Source organism: Scyliorhinus torazame, chromosome 1 (genome assembly GCF_047496885.1).
Source record: "Scyliorhinus torazame isolate Kashiwa2021f chromosome 1, sScyTor2.1, whole genome shotgun sequence".
NCBI classification, from domain to species: Eukaryota; Metazoa; Chordata; class Chondrichthyes; order Carcharhiniformes; family Scyliorhinidae; genus Scyliorhinus; species Scyliorhinus torazame.
This window is the reverse complement of record NC_092707.1, coordinates 346,366,925-346,388,790: the sequence shown is the minus strand read 5'-3', so window position 1 is coordinate 346,388,790 and position 21,866 is coordinate 346,366,925. Positions and strand designations below refer to the sequence as shown.

At 40.7% G+C, this 21,866-nt stretch overlaps 1 protein-coding gene across 3 annotated transcripts in view; it reads right to left on the bottom strand.

Moving 5' to 3' along the window:
* Positions 1–21,866, bottom strand: part of ubr2 (ubiquitin protein ligase E3 component n-recognin 2) — a 231,668-nt gene that overhangs the window by 10,075 nt on the left and 199,727 nt on the right. For 2 of the 3 annotated variants that reach the window (XM_072510121.1, XM_072510112.1), the window contains exons 32-44: positions 20,070–20,231; positions 15,353–15,462; positions 12,683–12,752; positions 11,958–12,106; positions 11,474–11,529; positions 10,896–10,992; positions 10,299–10,366; positions 8,388–8,523; positions 7,015–7,105; positions 2,830–2,960; positions 2,283–2,391; positions 1,875–1,931; positions 1,699–1,776 (exon numbers count right to left, since the gene is read on the bottom strand). In XM_072510121.1, coding sequence (XP_072366222.1) covers positions 1,699–1,776; positions 1,875–1,931; positions 2,283–2,391; positions 2,830–2,960; positions 7,015–7,105; positions 8,388–8,523; positions 10,299–10,366; positions 10,896–10,992; positions 11,474–11,529; positions 11,958–12,106; positions 12,683–12,752; positions 15,353–15,462; positions 20,070–20,231 — 1,314 coding nt within the window. Of the gene's footprint in view, positions 1–1,698; positions 1,777–1,874; positions 1,932–2,282; positions 2,392–2,829; positions 2,961–5,839; positions 6,706–7,014; positions 7,106–8,387; positions 8,524–10,298; positions 10,367–10,895; positions 10,993–11,473; positions 11,530–11,957; positions 12,107–12,682; positions 12,753–15,352; positions 15,463–20,069; positions 20,232–21,866 lie in introns of those variants that run through there. The other variant, XM_072510130.1, reaches the window with a different exon arrangement.

Below are 21,866 nucleotides of genomic sequence, written 5' to 3'. Positions count from 1 at the left end.
AGCCAGCCTCACTAGGAAGAGAATGGTGATCCAGTAGCATGGGAATCACTGGTAAGGCCTCTGCCCTGAGAGGGGCAGAGAACCAGGGAGGGCTCCAAAGGCCTGAGTGCCGGTGCACTCTGGTTGGTGTGAGCTCTGCTGCCGCCCTGCTTCCGCTGCAGTGGGGCAGCGCTTCTAAGGAGTGCCAACACTTGGTGGGTCCCTGATTGAGCTTGGCCATGTCCATCCCCTAGGTAATACAGGTGTGGTATGAGGGTGTCCAGAGGGGTGACCTTGGTGAGCTCCAAAATGACCAAAGGCCATCTGAGTCAGGCCACCCCAATCCCAAGGGGGATACCCAGAGACTTAGCAGCAAGTTGTTCCCCACGACTGACCTCCGGCCCGGGCAACCATCCATCGACAAGCCCAACAATTTTCAACAGTTTTTCAATGTGTTTTTTACCCTTCTGCCCCTGCTCGCAGTAATGGTGTCCAGTTTGTAAATACTTGTAATTCGCGCCTGCGTGATGTCCACCTGGCACGGCCAGAAGAGCGGAGCATACTGTGTCCAACCTGCAAATCGGATTTACATGCATGCAAATGCCAGTTTTGCATGCCCCTGCCGGCATGGTGCGCAAACCCCGTTTTGCCACCAGGGCGAGATCGGAGTATGGCTCCAAAATCGGCTCCTGGTGCAATCCTCAATTTGCGCATGACGCCAGATTGCGATTCACGTTCCCAGCGTTGTGGGGCGAAGTATCCAGTACCTTGGGTTTGGGGAGATGCTGTCAAAGAAGCCGTGGCAAATTGCAGCAATGCATCTTGTAGATGATATGCACTGCGAAGGAAGTGAATGTTTAAGATGGTGGATGAGGGGTTAATTTCCAGCGGTTTTCATAAAATCATAGAATTTACAGTGCAGGAGGTGGTCATTTGGCCAATAGAGTCTTCACCGGCCCTTGGAAAGAGCACCCTCCATCCTGTCTCTGTAACCAAGTAATCCCACCTAACCTTTTTGGACACAAAGGGAAATTTCTCATGGCCAATCCACCTAACCTGCACATTTTTGGACTGTAGAAGGACACCGGAGCACTCTGAGGAAACCCACGCAAACACGGGGAGAACGTGCAGACTCCACGCAGACAGTGTCCCAAGACCCAAATTGTTCCTGGCGCTATGAGGCAGCAGGCTAACCACTGTGCCACTTGGCTGAAGAGGAGTGAAAAGACTTAGGTCTGGGTTTTTTACTCATGTTCTGGACTCCGCCATCATTGAGGTTGCTAAGGTCCACGGAAACCCACCTTGTTGTTAGTGGTTTAGTTGTCCACTATCATTCACAGCTGGATGTAGCAGGATTGCAAAGCTTTGATCTTGTTTGTTGGTTGAGGGATTGCATAGCTCTATGGTATGCTGCTTTTGCTGTTCAGCATACAAGTAAGTCCTGTTTGTAGCTTCACCAGGTTGACACCTCTTATTTAGGTACACCTGATGCTGTTCCTGACATGCTCTTCAATATTTGTACATTATGAGCAAATTAGGGCAAATCTTGATTTTGTGGTTCAAAGGTAAAAAGTATGCACCGACTGCCCTTTAACATTACTATAATGCTGCATGATTTTAAGATTAATAAAATCAAGGTCAGCAATTCATGATTCAGTTTACAACAGATCACTGTTAAATCTAAAGAGATGCAATTTGAAAGATATTTTGTGTACTCACGTAAAACAAGATGCCCGGTTTATGAGGCAACTGTAATCATCAGGAAGTTCTATCAATTTGTTTGACTCCCTAGGATAGCTAGAACAGGGTTACGGAGAAGAAAATAAATTTAAATTAAAAGAACAGAAATAATCAATTTGGCAAATAATCACAAAACCACAGTTTTATGAACCTACCTAATAGCTGTTCTCTCCCTCTTCACAAAACTCTGCACTTCTGCAACTCCACACCATCTACATTTTCAAGTTTGTACACAGGTATGTTAGGTTGCAACAATCACAGTATTAACATATGCAAAGAGTCATTGCAATAGCATAACATTGGACTACTTTTACTGTTGAATTTGATCATTTTTGATGCTGAAAACAACTAACTCACTTTTCAAAACAGAAAGCATTTTTGAAATAATTTTTCACATTATTGAAAAATATCATATTTAACTAAGCAAGCATATAAATTCAAGTTTCAGAACGGTGAATTATTTTCCCTCAACTAAAACACAACCCTGCAACATTTTTTTCAACATCAAGAACCACATTGTTCATACAATGTATAAGCAAGCATTTCTTCTTCATCATTTTTACCTTTGCATCAATGGCTCAATCGTTTCATTCTCAGTTTGGAAAAGACTCATTAGGTTTGTTGGGAGGGAAAGATAGCGACACAACAGTTCAAAGTGGTGTGGTCTGTTCTCTGAAAATGAATAGAATCAGGATCACCATTCCTCCGAGCACACACATATCAAACACAATAGAAATATTTCAGAATATATGCTCCGTTAGCATCAGAGGAGCTACCAAAAGCTTTTCCACTTTTTCTACAAAAAGCTACACTTTTAGCAGTTTTGGCAAGAATCTAAAATAAATATAACACACACAAAGAGTTTTAGCACAAGTAATCGAACTGTATACATTACAATAAAAATGTAAAGTTATTCGGTCTGTAATTTAGCAGTATGTTTTGCTTTCATGGTAAAGAAAAAACAGCTTTGAGAAAATGGGTTGTTTGGATTTTATTTGTAAAATAATTTTGCACTGTTTATCCTAGAAAAGGTGGAAAACACATTCTAACAATGGGTCTTCAAAGCACACACATCTTCAAGATTTAATTTTGTATTCAGAAATAAATTACCTTGCAGTTCAACTGGTACCGGAACACTATTGAGATAGTGAAAGAACAAAGCAGAACATCGGAGATAGGGCATTATTCCAGTCTTGATATATTGCCACAGGTGCCAACCTGAGGACATTGAATTCAAGGCACTACAGGAGGTAAAACATAGAAGAGTCAATTATTTACAAACTCCAAGAAATGTACTTTGGTTGAAGAGTAATTTAGTTGTGTGTAGTACTTCATAAAGGTCTAATATAGCACACTGCTCACAAATGTTAATCCAGGGTTAGTTTTAGAATTACTTAGAATCCCTAAAGTGCAGAAGGAGTCCATATGGTCCAGTGGGTCTGCACTGACCCTTCAAATGAGCACTTGATCTATGCCCACTCCCCACGATCCCCATAATCTAACCTATACATCCCTGGACATTAATGGACAATTTATCATGGCCAATCCACGTAACATGCACATCTTTGGACTGGGAGGAAACCGGAGCAAACCCACACAGACACAGGGAGAATGTACAAACTCCACTGACAGCCATTTCTGTTGTGATGATCCAATCTAGTTTCAATTGAACAGACGGGCTTTTCTTAGTTCAAATTATATTTAAGTCTGTTTCAAAGGACACCTGTCCCCAAACATGTCATAAAGTCAACAATGGATCAAACACGTAACAAGAAATTGTTTATAAATTATTTGATGCAAATTCAATTGGTTAATGCAACAGACAGGTTTCTCCAATAATTGTCAGGGCGCCACTATAATGTTTTGTTCAATTTATTTCATGTTCCATTTGCAATACCATCCTTTAAAAATCTAGCACAAGTAATGAAACTTCATTAGGTTGGTCTGGGAGGTAACTGATGGCAGAATACTGTGATGACGCTGAGAATGGTAGGCTATGCCAATGAACCAAACATATGCATTTCCAAAAGGATCACTGTGCAGTGAGTAAACAGATCAAAGAATCTAGGGTGGTTTCCCCTCTCTCCAGCCCAGAAAAAAGATCAACTGCAGGACCTCCATCGCCATCTTGGCCAAGTTCATTACACTCAGCACTCGAAAGATTGAGCTAACATAAGCATTCCCTAAAATTATTTCATTTGTCATTAACTAAGGATGAATGATGATCAGATATAAGCCATGCTAAATTACAGAAATTACACAATAAACTGACAAATCTTCACAATATCTAACTATCCAAAGAAATGTTATAATTTATGTTCTTAAAATAGTTTTAAAAACACATTATGCAAAATTTTGCAGACCAAAAGTACAATATCTACCTCCCAACCAGAAGTCAGGGTTGGGGATTCACTTCATTTAAGCCTCTCAATAAAGTAAATTTTACTTATTTTTTCTTGTCTAAGCCACCAGATGGAGCACATTACCAGGTCAGAAAGCGGCAAGCCCATGTAAACAAATCATCAGCCTCTTAATGCTAACCTCCATACTTCCTAATTCAAATAGTCCGTTCCAACTCTTACCGCCAAACTATGTGGCTCTGTAACCATCCTGTGAAGCACCTAAGGACTATTCATGAAGTTAAAGTCGCTATACAAGTTATTGTTGGTATTATTATAAAGTAGCCCATGCTCACCTTAACTTTTAAAATTAATTTGCGTCAGTGTTTAGACCAATTTTGGAATAAGGTCTGAAGCCAAGTGTTTCTGATGGAATCCTAAGTAAATACAACATGTATGGATCCTGGAAATTACCTGGCTGAGGTACGGAAGACCTGTACTCCAGGACTAGCCAGATCTGTGAGCAGGCTATTAGTAAGTGCCTTTTGATGGCACTGTTGATGTTTCTTCCCTCACTCTTCTGCTGAATGAGAGTGGGCTGATGAGACATTAATTGGTTAGTTATCCTGCTGTGGACAGATCATATCTGAATACATTTCCTCCATTGTTTAAGTAGATGCCAGTTTTGCAGCTGTACAGGAACAGCTCAGTTAAAGGTGCAGCTTGTACTGGAGCACAGGTCTTCGGCACTACAGCGGGTTACTGTTGTGGCCCATGGCCATTAATCTGTCCAGCGCGATCAGCTTTTTATGTCATGTGCAGTGAATTGAACTGACGAAAGACGAGCAGTTGTGAGGATGGACTTTCAGGAGGAGGCCAACAAGGATAATCTACAGAGCTCTGGTTGACAGGGTTGTAAACATTTCAGTTTCTACTTTTACATTCACATGCTGGATTCCACAGAATTAAGGGTGGAGACGTTCATAGAGGCGCTGTCAGGTGCTGTTAATCACCATTTGTGACTTAATGTGGCACGACTCCCGAGTATGCCATGATCTGATAGTTTCAGAGTCACTAAGCCGGTCTATAACATGCGGCTTTTGCTATCCAGCATATATGTGGCTTCACTTTTCATTTCCAAGTACACCTTGCACTGCCCCTGGCATGCTTCCACATTCTTGATTCAAACAACATTGGTCATTTAGCTCATTGGTGGTGAGATATGCCAGGCCATGAGGCTCAGATTACAGTCCGAGATATTTTAGTTCCTTTCTGGCAGTTTGATTGAACAGAGTGGTTTGCTGGGCAGTTAAAAGTCACCCACATTGGTATGGAATTGGTGGTGTCACACACACACACACACTATAAGTAATGACAGCAAGTTTCCTTCCCTTAAGGACCTTATTAAACCGGTTGGACTTTTAGAACAATCCAACAGCTTCATGATCACTCTTACTGGTATCAGCCTTTATTTTACAAATGGTTTGCTTTTAAAATGGAATTCAAATTCTCAAGCTGCCATTGTGGGATTTGAACTGGTGTTCTTGATTATCATCTAAACAATAAACTGTTATCAGACAACAAAGTTTTAAAAAAACATTAATATATACAAAGGAAACACAAAATTCCTTAACAAAGGTTATATCCATATATAACCATAAATATCTGTTCTCTTTCTGACCTATAATAACACATTTACACAGTTGTTTAACTTAATGAAACATCTCAAGGTGCTTAAATCTGCATTGTATTTCCAGTTTTATTTGTCACTACCTGGCATGGTCTTCAGCACGATGCTCCTCAATAGATTCAAAGCCGAAGCAGAAAGTACCCTTTGTGACGAACAGGCAGGTTTTAGGGGTGGCAGATCATGCTGCGAGCAGTTCTTTACGCTCAGGAATATCATCGAGCAGAGCCTACAGTATCAGAAGCCACTTGTTCGCAACTTCACGGATTTCAAGAAGGCTGTCAATAGCATCCGTTGGCAGTCACTCTGGTACATTGCAAGACAGTACCACATCCCAGAGTGGTATATTAACATTGTCAAAGTCTTGTACGCAACTCAAGCTGCTGCCTCAGGACCAGAAAGAGCACCACAGATTTCTTCAATATCACTGGGGTGTGACAAGGCTGTGTACTCTCCCCATTCCTTTTCCTCTTGTTAATTGATTTCATCAAGAGGAAGACAATGGTGGTTGCATATTATGGCAATACCATTGGCTGATGGACTTGGATTTTGCAGATAACATCGCCTAGTAGGTCAAAGAATCACATGCACTGCAAGACATGACCACCAGTCCTGAGAGGAGCGGCGCCAAGGTTTGTCCAAGCTTCAGCTCCCGAACTAGGGAGCAACATATTCAGAGAGGGCGATGTAGAGATGGACTCCCACAAGAATTGGTAAAGCAGCACCAGTCTTCCAGTGGCTCCATACACTCTGGACATCTAACATCATCAACATAGCCATGAAGCTGTGCCTCGACATTTCCTCCATAGTACCAACTGTAATCAATGCCAGTGAGACAGGGAATAAAACATCAATGGTGTCAAGTAAGTTGGACTTCTTTCATCGTTGTTGCCTTCGAAAGATCCTTGGCATCAACAGGGAGACAAACGAAGAAGCACTACAGAGACTGGTCAGAAGTGCCTGTGGGACATAAAATGATGGAGAGATGACTGAGACTGACAGGACATGTAATTCACCTCCCAGCCAGAAAGTGGCAGTGGAAAGGACACCACCAAATGGAAAAAAGACTATGGGGCTGGCCAAAGACGACCTGGCAAAGTACACTTAATGAAGGCATTCAAGAATGGGACACCACCCGGGCTGCAGTGAAAGAAATGGAGTGATGGGCCAGAGTCTTGCTGCCCATTGTCCTGCACAGTATCAAATGGCAGAAATCCCATTTTCCTTTTCAACCCATAAATGCTACAGATTACTTGATTTTCATCTTACCTTCCTGAGTATTGCCTGAGTTTGTCGAATACTGTTAAGGCAGCAGCCTCTTCAACTCCATCAGCACTCTCCTGGTCCATATTATTATCCTCTAAAAGCAGTAAATTACTGGAGTCAAAATACTCATTTAAACATGCAAAAGTGAAGGTTTGCTAGCATTTCTAATAGCATTTCATGGCTAACAATTTAATTAAACTAGATTTATTCTTCTCCCCAAAAACATAATAGCACAGACTGAAGGTAACATATCATGCATTGAGGATTGGTTAATGGACAGAAAACAGAATAAGAATAAACGGGTTATTTCTGGTTTGGTAGGCTGTAACTAGGCTGCAAGGATCAATGCTTGGGCCTCAGTTACATACAATATATATCACTGACTTACTGAGGGGACTGAATTTAATGTGCTCAAGTTTACTGGTGATATAAAGTTGGGTGGGAAAATGGGATGCAAAGAGCCTGAGGATACAGACAGGCTATGAGTTTGGAAAAGATGGAATATAAAGTGGGGAAATATGAAGTATTCACTTTGGAAGGAAATCAGGAAAGCAGAATGTTTTAAATGGAGAGAGATTGGGAAATGTTGGCAGAGGGACAAGGTATCCATGTCTATGAATCACAGACGTTTACTTGCAAGTATAACAATTCGGAAAACAAATAATACGTTGGCCATTTTATAAAGGGATTACCGTTATAAGTGAATAAACAGTACTGCAATTGCAAAGGGCTTTGGTGAGGCAACACCCGGGCCACGGTGTACAGTTTTGATCTCCTTACTTAAGGAAGGATATACTAGCCTGGGAAGGGAGTGCGATGAAAGGTCACGAGACTAATCCCTTGGATGAGGAGATGTCCTATGAAGAGAGATGGGGAGACAGGGACTATATTCACTGGAATTTAGAAGAATGAGAGGTGATCACATTGAAACATAAAATTCTAAAGGCGTTTGATAAGAGTAGATGCTGGAAGGATATTTACCCTGGTCCACGAGTATGGAACGAGGGATCACAGTCTTAGACTGGTCTGAGACAAGAGTTCTTCACTCAATGGCTGTGGATTTTTGGAATTCTCTAACCGAGCGCACTGTGGATGCTCAGTTGTTGAGCATATTCAAGACAGACATTGTTAGATTTTGGAGTACGAAGGGGAGCAAGGGATATAGGGATAGAGCAGGAAGGTGAATGAGATAGATCAGCTGTGATTGTATTGAAAGGCACGGCTGGCTACTCCTACTTATTTTTTCTTATACAAAACGTGCCTGCCATATTGTAACATTCATCGATCATAAACAATCACACAAGATTTTCCCAATCTTATTTACTGTCAATCCAAACAGGATCAATTATTTTTAAGTTAGAATGTTTGAAAATTACCTGTTGAAGATGTAAGCAAAATCTGTACAATGTGTGCCATGGTAACCAGATGGAAGAGATGAAGATGACCAACAGCTAAGCTAACTCCAGTGAAATCATGACAATGCAAAGCTGGGGAAGATAGCACAAGGCTTACCTGTAGGGAGAACGACAGGACTGTCAAACTGCACTAGCCAGTTACAAAATTTTTTAAAGGAACACTTCATTTATCAAGAGATGTACAAATTTGATGGTAAAATTTTGAACAACAAAGTTCCACATGGCATCATACACAAATATCTAGAGACATTTGGCAGCACAATGGGAAGCTGCCAAAATATAAACTTGACTCCAAAATGATGGCAAAAGGACAAGGGTACACGTATTTAAGATTTTGGCAGGAGATGCAGGGAGATGGGACGAAGAACCTTGCTTTAAGCAGGGAGTGGTAATGACCTGGAATTCACTGACTATAGGGGACAGTGGAATCAATTAGTTCAAAAGGAAATTGGATTGGCACTTGAGGGAAATAAACTTGTCGGGCTACAGGGATAGATCAGGGGAATGAGACTGATTGGATTGCTTTAGTCTACAGGGAGCTGGCAATGGACTTGATGGGACAAATGGCCTCCTTCCCTGCCTTAATCAGTTTATAGCTCCATTTGGCCTCACCAGACCAATAGGAATACAATGACTCGATAAGTAGATTACATATAAAAAAAAACAGGCAGTTCCAGCATTCTAATAGAAACCTTTAAAGTTAAATGCTGAAGTACTCACTTCTCATACATAGAATCGTAGAATTTGTAGCGCAGAAGGAGGCCATTCAGCCCATCGAGTCTGCACCAGCCCTTGGAAAGAGCACCCAGCCCAAGCTCACACCTCCACCCTATCCCAGTATCCCCACCCAACCCAACCCTTTTTGAACACGAAGGGCAATTTAGCATGGCCAATCCACCTAACCTGCACATCCTTGGACTGTGGGAGGAAACCGGAGCACCCAGAGGAAACCCATGCACTCACAGTGAGAACGTGTAGACTCCGCACAGCCAGTGACCCAAGCGGGAATCGAACCTGGGACCCTGGAGCTGTGAAGCAACAGTGCTAACCACTATGCTACCATGCTGCCCTTCCGTGCTTAATTCCAAAATTATGTTGCCCTCTCTCATGTCAAATGTTACTGCGGTTAAATAGACAGTACAAAGCAGAATGACTTATTCAACTCAAGATCTTTTAGTGGAATAAAATTGTAAGGAAAAAGATAACAAGCAACAGGATTATAAACCTTTGAGAATATAAATTTTGTGGCGGCACACGGTGGCGCAGTGGTTAGCACTGCTGCCTCATGGCACCGAGGCCACTGTCCGTGTGGAGTTTGCACATTCTCCCCGGGTCTGAGAGTCTCACCCACCACAATCCAAAGATGTGCAGGATAGGTGGATTGGCCATGCTAAATTGCCAATTAATTGGGGAAAAAAGAATTGGGTACTCTAAATTAAAACAAAAAGAGAACATAAATTTTGTTAAGGAAATTTTGGGAACATAAATGATATTGATTGTACTTGAAATTGTATTTCAACATTGAAGTGGATTTTATGTAACCCTTATTATCTTAACTTCCCATAATAGAAAAACCCTGATGTGTTTTCTGAAATAAATGTTACAAGCTGCAATAATTGATGCTCCAATGTAAAACGTTACTCGAAATTGGATGTAGTCACTTTCAACTTAGTTCACCATTTGAAGAACCGATGAACTAACTACCTTAGGGATATGAAAAATGTGTGAAAGTGCCACTTTGCACACTTTTACAGCACACCCAAGAAGCAAACTCAAAATTGTTCACTTATCAAGCCTCGTCTTACTATACAATTAAAAAGTCATCACTAAAGTGAGAGATCATTAAAAGAGCAAAATAGGTTGATCACCTACCAATAAATGGAACATGTCAACATCAAGAATGGATGGAGGAATCGGAGTGTTATCATCGGGTATCAGAACTGAAAAAGGGAAAAAATATACAAAATTGTGTTCCATTTTACAAGGCCAAACACTACACAACAATTCATTAAAATTGCCATTTTAGTCTATGTTCATTTCGATTTAGATTTTTTGTCACATGTACCACGCACAGTGAAAAGTACTATTCTGCATTCAGTGCAGGCAGATCGTTCCATACATGAAAACCATAGGGCACACGATAAATACACAAAGTAAATACAGAGTATAGTGCTACACAGTAGAGAAGATGCGTGGAGAGATTAGGTCCGTCCATAAAAGGATCATTCAGGAGTCTGGTAACAGCGGGAAAGAAGCTGTTTCTGAATTAGTTCGTGTGTGTTCTCAGACTTTTGTATCTTCTGCCCGATGGAAGTGGTTGGAATAGAAAATAACTCGGTTGGGTCTTTGATTATGTTACCCGCTTTCCCAAGGCAGCAGAATATCAGACCTGGCAAACTGACTTGTAATAAGGACTTTTGAAGTTGTATAGAATCATTATCAAGTACTCAAGCTACATAACGCACAAACCTGATAACAGTCGAGCATATTGATTTTGAACCACAGACACAGAACTCACAGTCCACTGTGATGCAGCAAATCGGGTTAATGCCTTCAGACAGTCATCCTAAAAGACACAATTACAGCTGCAGAAAAACAACTGGAAACTTGACTTACAAAGAAAGAGTGAAATAATTTGTATTTACATAGTGCCTTCCATGACCTCTGGACATCTTAAAGTGCTTCACAGCCAATAAACAATGCCAGTGGTAGTAGTGTTAGAATTACAACGCTAACATGCATAATTTCTGGAACAACATGTTAATATGTTAATTCTTTACATCAACCCAAATTACAACTATCAATTTTTAAAAGATCGCAAGCAAAGTAATGTAGAAGCCCAGGCTAAGCTACATTCACATTCCTTATAATAAAGTTTGACCAGCAGCATAGTTTAACATATTAGTCTTCACTGCTTTTAGAGAACATTCTTCCAGAATATATCTTAGTAGCTATATAAATTTTGCACTGCAATTCCATTATTTTATTTTCAGATTTTGGTTTGCATTTATGAATCTGCAATGTTTACACAAATTAATCATTCCTACCTGCCTGCATGGCAGGTGACCAAACAATGGTTTTTCTTCATCTGCCAGGAAACGCTCTGGAAAGGTAAATGTAAAACAGTTCTAAAAGCCTACACTCGTCTTGTTCACACTGATAAATTTCAGATGTCTATGTAAAGACAATTTGGTCAAATTTAACATTATGTAAAACTCTTCATTAAAATTAATTTTGGAGAACGAAGTCAACAAGGTTTACTTAGCAAACATACTGGCTTTTTAAAAATAGTTTAACATAATAATAATAATCGCTTATTCTCACAAGTAGGCTTCAATGAAATTACTGTGAAAAGCCCCTAGACGCCACAATCCGGCACCTGTTCGGGGAGGCCGGTACGGGAATTGAACCCGCGCTGCTGGCCTTGTTCTGCATTACAAACCAGATGTTTAGCCCACTGTGCTAAACCAGCCCCTCATATTGGTCTGGCATCCTGAAAGCAAATACAGCACTGCATTTACTGTGACTCACCAATTGCTTGCATTGTGTATGCACAGCTTCCCCGGCACATTATAGGCACCCGTGGGTCCTGCTCATTGGGATGGACCTTGAGACCCACTTTATATGTTGCTGTAGCCAAGGTTGTAAGCATCTCCTTGATGCTATCAGAGTACGGATTCCTGAAAAAAGAAATAAAGCACCATTGCATGAAACATCCAAGTAGCAAATTTTTGTCTCAACCAACAGCACAGCAACAGACTATATAAAGCAAGAAAATGGTTCTTTGGAACAATTGACAAGGCTTTGTATATGGCTGAGTAAACTTTAAGGAGCAAGAAGCTTACTTATTAACATTGCATCAAATGGGTGAATAAAATAAAACTGCTATATCCACCATATAGTGAAATGTTTGCTCAGCAATCAACTGTCCAGATCTCCATTATCATGTTAGAGATACCAAGAGCAGTCTCTGGCTGGAAAGCATGCCATTAGGCATAGAATAATTCATTCATGGCCTTAAAGCTGAGATTAGATGCAAATGATCTTAAAGAAACACCATCCCATGTGATAACAATTAAACAGGAACTCAAACTTAGGGGCTGTGTACACACAATCCAATATTGGTTCTATAAAACAGAATACGGTGTTTGAAATGATAAACTGAGTGCTTTTAATTTATCATTTCACAACAAATGGCAAAGCAAACTACGGCTACATTGAATCATTTAAAATTGTTTAATGATCAAAATACACACTTTGGTTTTACATCAGGTTCAAATCCCTCAGGGACTTCCATTCCTTCTAGAATAGTATTGGGTAGGTTATCTGAAAAAAGAAACAGATTATGGATGAACTGTGATTAATACAGTTGATTTTTTAAATGTTCAATAAAGTCTAATTTGAAACACAAACACTGTTATGAATGAATGCAAGTACAGGTAAATCCAGCTTCTACGAAATGGGTCGGGGCAGAGTTCATTCTGTAAAAAAGGATTTTCCTTAAAACCAGTATTGTGTGGTTCATTGGCTCACTTACGCATTAGTTTAAATGCAACTCAATATCTCGACTGCCAGTCCCTGGGAGTCAGACTTTTTTGAATTATGGTCCAAATTCCACAGTGCTGCCAACGACAAACAATGCTCCAAATCAAATGGTCAACAATACCGCTCGTGCTTGTTATAAGATTCAGGTTTAGAGTCTAATGACTGGAATATACTTCCACTGCATATGTTTAATGAAGCACGGCGATCAATCGAAAGTGATGAACACATGTCAACCGTAAAATACTACATCACTTTCAATGGCTTTAGAATAAATTAATTAAGGGGCGGCACGGTGGCACAGTAATTAGCACTGCTACCTCATGGCGCCGAGGGCCTGGGTTCGATTCCAGGTTACTGTCCATATGGAGTTTGCGCATTCTCCCCATGTCTGCCTGGGTTTCACCCCCACAAAACAATAGATGCCCACGGTAGATGAATTGGCCATACTTAATTGCCCCTTAATTGGAAAAGAAAAATTGGGTACTCAAAATTTAAAAAAACTAATTAATCAATCAGGAGGGGAGCAAAAGGAGAAGGCAAGAAGCCGAGAGAGAGAGAGCATTGACTCACATTACTTCTGTCTGCCTTGTAGCAGCTGGTTATCAAACAATACCAAACTAACGTTCACCCCAAACAGGTAAGCCTGTCCATAAAACTGGCATTTCTGGCAAATTGGTATTACATAAATGTGGGCTTTACCTGTATAGAAAATCACTATCACTATAGGTACAATATTCAACTTAATAGAAATTTGGAGTAAAATTGGAGGTAGGAATTAAGAAAATCATTTATACAATCGTCCTTGTTTTTACAGAATGCATATCTTAAAGTTAGCATCAGCAGACAATGAGCCACGGACCTGCCTTTGGGCAGAGTGCACATGATGAATGAAAATTTTAAAATTATGTTTTCACATTTATTTCTCAAGTTAAACACAGTTGAGCACACTAGCTTCAGCATTTAGCATCTGTCAATCATCCAGATAATTGGAGTCCAATGTTTACTGTTCAGACAAACAAATTTCTCACGTCGAGGAGACAGAAAACTGAAGTTAACTTGCTTCCTTCAATGTTGTTTGATCGTGGACCACAAATGCTAGCCAAACTATTCCACCCAATAATTGGAGGCAAAATGGCACAAAACTACAAACAAAAGGCCAAATCAAGAAACTAAAATGTTACCACTAGTACCGCATTTCAATTTCTGCTCCTGTGTAACTATTTCATTGAGTAAATTTATAGACTAGTCATTTGATCGTACAATGGAGCACATTTGAAATCAACTCTGAAAACTCAAATTAAGATGCCAAAAATAAATTTCAAGTGAAACTCAATACTTATACTTCCTTCACAAAAAGAGTTGTTCAAAGAGCCTCAACATATAAAATGTACTTCAATGTCATTCCAGAAGTTACTAAAATTAGAACTACTCAAATTCATCATTAACAGCATTTTGCTTTTATGTTACATTAGTTAGTCTGCTCTTTCAAGCACACACAATTCATTTGCATAGTGCTCAATGACAGCAGTTGGGACATGAGCAATGAAGCTCTTCAGATTATTACAAAGGCTCTCCTGTCTTCACACATCACTTCAGATTGCTTTAGAGCACAGGATTTTAATACAGATTAAAGCAGTTTAATGTATCAGTGAGAATTAAACCCATTTTCTTTCCAATAAAAGAATTGAAATTTAACCTGAATGGCACCTTACCAGAGAGTTAAGGAGTATATTGTATTCATCCAATATAACGGAGTATAGCCCAGCATGTGAAAGATAACTTGTTTGTCCTGAGGCATGCAAGATCACATTAACTAGACACAAGATTAAGTTAGGGTTTGTAAGAGATGTAAGCCTGCTTAAAAGCGGTCTTATGATGAGCAAAAGGAAAGAATTAGGAGGCATCCTGAAGTTTTCTTTACTTCTACTGCTCCAATCACAATTTCATCTTGAAAGGGCTATAGAAATTTCTGTTAACATTCAACAATCTTGACTCTGCTCAATTCAGTATCACAGGCAGAGTTCATAGAACCATAGATTCCCCACAGTGCAGAAGGAGGCCATTCGGCCCATCAGGTCTTCACCGACCCTATGAAACCTTGGCCCACACCCTCTCCCCATCCCTGCAACCCCAACTAACCTGCACAGCCCTGGACACCATGGGGCAATTTAGCATGGCCAATCCACGGAACCTACACATCCTTGGACACACTAGGGTTCAGTTAACAAATAACCTTCACTATGGAAGATTTTTCTATTAATCATAGTAATACGGCATTCCGCAGAAGGCATTTTTCACTTCAACTGTCATACTACATGTATAATAACAGACTGCTAACAAAAATTAAGTATAAACCTGAATTTCTTTTTTCTCGTACTTACCAGGTACCGTCTGCTTTTCCTGGATTTTCTTCAGGACATTCAACTGTTGCAACGTACACTTTAGCCAACGTGATAAAGCAGGAAGGCCTGTGCAGTTTTTTGAATTGTCACTAAAAAGAAAAACACAGGTAATCGTGTTTAATGAAAATGGCACCAAAGTGTTGCCCGTTTCCTCTTAAAACAAGAACTCCTAATATTCTATCCTAACAAAAGACCCTGCTCCCATGCCCACATGTCTGTTCTTGGCCTGCTGCAATGTTCCAGTGAAGCGCAACGCAAACTGGAGGAACATCTCCTCATCTTGCGATTCTGGCTTGAACATCGAATTCAACAACTTCAGATGATCAGCTCTACCCCACCGCGACCCATTTGTTTTCATTTCATTTTAACTGTCTTTTACCATTTCTTTCTTTCTTAATATACATTTAATTTCCCCCCTGTGGTGAATGGAACTACTGTTAATTCACCAGTGCACTGTGATATCATGTTACTGCTGTATCGTGTTACGTTGTGTGTTTAACCCTGTGGGCTCCACCTATGGACCATAGTACGGCTTCACTCACAGGGGGATATGTCGGGGCATGTACAGGCTCGCCCATGGCTCCACCCCTTACAGGAAGTATAAAGGCAGCTGACCTGCGGGGCCACATTCATTGTTGTACCGGTCACAGGCAGGCTCAGTTGTAAGCTGATTAAAACCACGGTTTACTTCTCAACGTGTCTCTCAGTGAATTGATGGTCGCATCACCCCCCCCCCCCCCCCCCCCCAAATCTTATCCACCTTTCCTGCACCTTTCTCCTCTTTGCTCCCCTTCCCCTTCCCCACATCTACAGTTCATCCTCTGATGTTAGTTTCCCTGCTGTTTGACCTTTCACATCTTTTGTCCTCTCTGGGGACTGCCATTAGCACTCTTTCCCCTTGGTTTCTGTGGCCATTAGCACCCGATTTCCCTGGGTTTCTGTGGCTATCATTCATCTTTCAGTCTCACTCCACAGTATAAATATTCCCCACTTTCTCTGTCTGTTAGCTTTGACAAAGAGTCATCGGACTCGAAACGTTCGCTCTTTTCTCTCCCTACAGATGCTGCCAGACTTGCTGAGATTTTCCAGCATTTTCTCTTTCGCTCCTAATGTTCTGCTCCAGTACTGTTCCTTGTAATTGATTCAAAAATAAAATCAATTGTGCATTTAAAAAAAAAACCCATACATCAACTTCTCAAGAGATCAACAATCACTTAAAAAAACACCAAGGGGTCAGTTTAGAATTATCAGTCCTGATCTTTCTCATAAGTGGGGATTACACAACCTTATGTTTTACTTTCAGAAGTTCTCTATCAACAATTGATTTAAGATAGTTACAAAGCGCAACCCAAAGATTACACAGGTAGGGTATCACAAGTCCATTTTTATAATACATGGTATAATACCTTATTCCATGGTAACAAAATGTCTCTGGACCATGGATACGCCTGACTAAGGCAAACTGTGTATTTATTAGAAATCAAATACAGAAAAGCTGATAGAAGAATTGGAAATGTTGAAGAAAATGGGAATTGGAAGGTGTGGGAGAAAAGGAACCGGCAACGTGTGCCAGACTTTGGTTATATTGCTCTAAAGGGATAGCTGCTGTGCAGGGTTGTGGAAATAAGGCAAGGGTGTTCAACTGGGGTGAAAGAAAGTGGAAAAAAGTTTAACATTTCTATTCAGAGACACAAGCAAGTATATCTTAAATTGGATCCTGGATAATAATGATTTCCTTTCCATTACAACTGAATATAACCAAGCCTGCTCTGTGAACAATGACTGTTGATTCTCAGTGATCAGAACAAAAATATGCAGCTGTCTCGCCCTTTCCGTGTCTGTGATTAAAAATGAAAATATTCATCTTCATGCACAATTTTTTTTATTGTAAGCTAGAAGCGGTGGATGCAACCGTTCCTGTTTGTGCATACACACACCTGTCTCACGTGTCCTTTTCAAACATTAACTTACAGCTTTAACATAGGCACGATTAAAGAGGTGGATTTTATGATTTTTCATACTCGTTTATAAAGATTTGTAGTGCAACAAAGTGTGATGGAGAAAAAACGCACCCTAAATGTATCAAATTTATTTTATTATATTAGAAGACAACAAAAATCTCACTTAAAGAAAAATAAGCAAAATCATTAAACTTGTGAATATCAAAATAGGAGAAAAAGCAAACAACAGACAATACACCAAAATTCATGAAAAATGTGACTTGTTTAGGCGGCAAGACCATTAGACACCAGATAAATTTAACATGGATAACAGTAATTAGTTTGTTACCAAGGCACCACATTACTTGAATAAAGCAGTGGTAACATAATGTATGGATTAAAGTGGATCGACGTATCAAGCCAGCAGCCGCAGATCAGCTGCAATTTAAAAACTGAAGAATCTCATTTGCAGGCAGTTTAGAATAAAAATAAATTACCATATGGAGCATTGGTTCGATCAATTGTGGACCATATATCTTTGCCCAAAGAGTGACAAGAATGTGGAACTCAGTAACACATAGAGTGGTTGAAGAAAATAGGTACAGATGTAATCTGTATCTGGGAGAAGCTGGACAAGTATATGGCGAATAGGTGGTTACGATGATTGATTTAGATGAGGTGGGGCGGAAGGAGGCATGAGTGGAGCATAAATTCTGGCATGGACTGGTTGGGCAGAATGGTCTGTTTCTCGACCATATATCCTATGTAATCCTACATAACAAACTATATCCCTGCACCTAATGGGTGAGAAATTAAGGTATTCAAAGAATCATAAAAAATCCAAGACATTGATTGGACTTCCCTTGCTAACTTGGGGCGACATTAAAATTTCATTATATAAAGAGCACAACAAAGTTGATCCAAACTGATAATTATTACGATGGGTTCAAATATAAATGGGTGCAAAAGGCAACTAAACAGATTTACTGACAGAACATTTTGACCCAGAAATATTACAAATATTGAAGAAAACCCAACAAAAATATTTAAAAAGTCAAAGAAAAATGTGCTCATTGTGAAATAATACAATGTATGCATGATCACTATGTGCCAATATTCTGAAGATGCTGTGGAGCTGCTTTCTGTAGATGGGAACGGGTTGCTAGAAGGTTCATTCTGAGATCCTCTGCAATCTCGCTGAGTTTAATGGCTAACTAGAGGAATATAGTGATGGATGCCCACAAGTGCAATACAGTACAAGTGCCCCACAAGGGCAGCACAGTAGCACAAGTGGACAGCACTGTGGCTTCACAGCGCCAGGATCCCAGGTTTGATTCCCCGCTGGGTCACTGTCTGTGCGGAGTCTGCACGTTCTCCCCGTGTCTGCATGGGTTTCCTCCGGGTGCTCCGGTTTCCAAAGACGTGCAGGGTAGGTGGATTGGCAATGATAAATTGCCCTTCGTGACAAAAAAGGTTAGATTGGGTTACAGGGATAGGGTGGAAGGGAGGGCTTAAATGGGTCGGTGCAGCCTCGATGGGCCGAATGGCCTCCTCCTGCACTGTATGTTCTATTAAATGATCAGATTCAAGGTATTCCAAAAGCCCTGGATATATGAATGCTTTTTCTCGTACCTGGCCTCCAGATAGCAATTTTTAACAGTTGTCCTCCCAAATCTGGGTTTCGTCATTCTTTATATAATGTTCAGATGCCCCCTGTACAGAGGTTATTCTGGCAGCTTGTGTCATGTTGGCCACTTTGATGTTCCCTTGTCTCATCCACCCTATCCAACTACTTCCCTTCTCTTGCCTTGCTTACTATCCAAGATCATTAAACTTGCCACAACCCACCTGTTCAGTTCACAACTCCCCCATAAGCTCTTGTACAAATCCCTTTAGTACAGCCTCAGCTCTGTTCATGTCACTGAGGCTGCGCTTGTTGCTGTTTCCAACTATTTCCTTCATCACTGCAACCACGTTGCCGTTACTTGTTCTCCTTGCTTACTCAGCACACTTTAACAGCTGATAATGCAACTGTCCTGTTCCATGGTTCCATTCCTATTTGCCTCAACATACCCAGCACCACTTCGGTAATAATATTTCCTCCCTATCAACACCTCTACTTCCCTTGGCCACCTGAACCCTAAACAGTTAACTCATTGGGGAAATAAAAGTTTCTCCAATTGAGCATTCAATCCCTGCACCATGAAAAAGGTCAGAGAATGGCATTTGAAAAAGAGGATAGTGTCCGATGATACCATTTACAGTATCAGCCATCCTGGGGGCCTGGAGACGAATGGGAATAGGTTAATGTGTGGAGGGGTAGATTTCATGGCTGAGAGGAGCATGAAGGATTGATGGTAGAGAAACTAGAGAAAGAATTGGAGTTCAATGCATGGGAAGATTTGCTGCACAAGAGGAAAACGGAAAAACAAATACATTTTTGAATGAGAAGTCACCATCTTCGTGAAAAAGAAACAAAGATCAGTTAGAGTTGAGAGGTGGGCACGGAGAGAAGAGTGAAGTTTAAGGAAATAGTTGATAATGCAGAAATTATTTTCACTTAAGAATGATCCCAGTGTAGCAGCTTTTGTACAGGAAAATTATGGGAGACAACAGATGCAGCAGAAAGAGGCAAATTAATTGCAATTTGAATAGTGAAGAGTAAGTCAAGACCTTTTGGTCAAGCATTAACACTTACGACATGAGGAATTTACAGTTGGAGAAGGCTATTGTCTTAGATAATTCAATAATCTAACCTGTTCAGTGGGCTTCGAGGAGAAGGAAGTAAAGGAATAACAGTGTTGCTCAAACATTCACATAGCGGACAAAGAAATTCTCCATTCTCCACATCATAGCTTGTGTGAACCCTTAACCTTTGCTGTCTCCGTTGCTCCTTTGCTTGAACGGCATCAAAGTAACTGGCAGGTAAGAAGAACAATATTTAATCTAATAATTCTTCACATAAACATAAACAGTTCATTTAACACATTGTATATAGATGTTGAGAGTAACTAGGTGATCTTTTGAATTTGAGCTCTGAACACAAACATTTTGATAACCTTCTGTGAAAAATTAACTACTTTCAGGACTAAAAATGCCACAGATTCACAATTTCAAGAGACTGTCAGTATGTAATGTCACTAGAATGTGGAAGATTAGCAAGCGGTCCTTACTTTTGTAACTGAAAGCCTGAGAAATCTGGCACTGCAGCAGGATGCTACTACATATGCATATCGATTCTGCATTAGGCTCTGAACATTTAAACACCATTATTGATTGGGAGCAACACAACTGAACATCTGTGCTCCTGACTGGTGGAGAGTCTGGAACTAGTAGACAGTGTAAAAATTAGGGGACTACGATTTAATACTAAGAGGAGACTTTTTTCTCTCAAGAGGTTGTTACGGGCAGCACGGCGGTGCAGTGGTTAGCACTGCTGCCTCACGGCGCCAAGGTCCCAGGTTCGATCCCGGCTCTGGGTCACTGTCCGTGTGGAGTTTGCACATTCTCCCTGTTTGTGTGGGTTTCGCCCCACAACCCAAAGATTTGCAGGGTAGGTGAATTGGCCACGCTAAATTGCCCCTGAATTGGAAAAAATGAATTGGGTACTCTAAATTTTTTTTTTGAAAGAGGTCTGGAATTCTTCTCCCCAGAGTGCAGTGTAGGTTGGGTCATGAAATATATTCATGACTGAGTTAGATCGATTTTTGATCGACAAGAGAATCATCTGATGAAATGGCAGAGCAGGCATGAGAGGCCAAATGGCCTACTCCAGGCCCAAATTCTTGTATTCGTGAGGGGAACTCGGTAAATTGCTCTTCCAGGGAGCGGACACAGACACAATGGGCCAGATGGCCTCCTTTTGGGCTGTGACCATTCTATCACAGAATTGCTAAGGAGCAAGAGGCCGCCAAACGGCCCATTGTGTCTGCACCAGCTCTCCAAATGAGCATTATGACTGCAGGTCATTCCCCTGCCTTTTCCCAGTACCCTTGCATTGTTTCTATTCAAATAATCATATAATGCCCTCCAAAATCTGCTTCCACCACATGCCAGACAGTGCATCCAGACTCTAACTACATGGTGTTAGGAAAGCAAAGATGGATTTAAGGGATTTATATTTGTACCGGTAAATATTAGAAATAGGGTATAGTATTAAGTGTGTTTAATTTAATGTTTCTGTGCCTGGAATAGATTACAGTTTTGAATGTGTTTCATTTAATGTTTCTGTGCTTGGAAGGATGAAACCTACGTTAGATTCATGCTGGATAAAGATATTTGTATGTGTGGGGGTTGGTTAAGTTGCAACTGTGAGAGCAGCACGGTGGCGCAGTGGCTAGCACTACCTCTTCACGGTGCCGAGGTCCCAGATTCAATCCCAGCTCTAGGTCACTGTCTGTGTGGAGTTTGCACATTCTCCCCGTGTTTGCGTGGGTTTCGCCCCCACAACCCAAAGACGATTCCCGGCTTGGATCACTGTCTGTGGGGATGTGCGTGGGTTTCCTCCGGGTGCTCCGGTTTCCTCCCACAGTCCAAAGAAGTGCAGGTTAGGT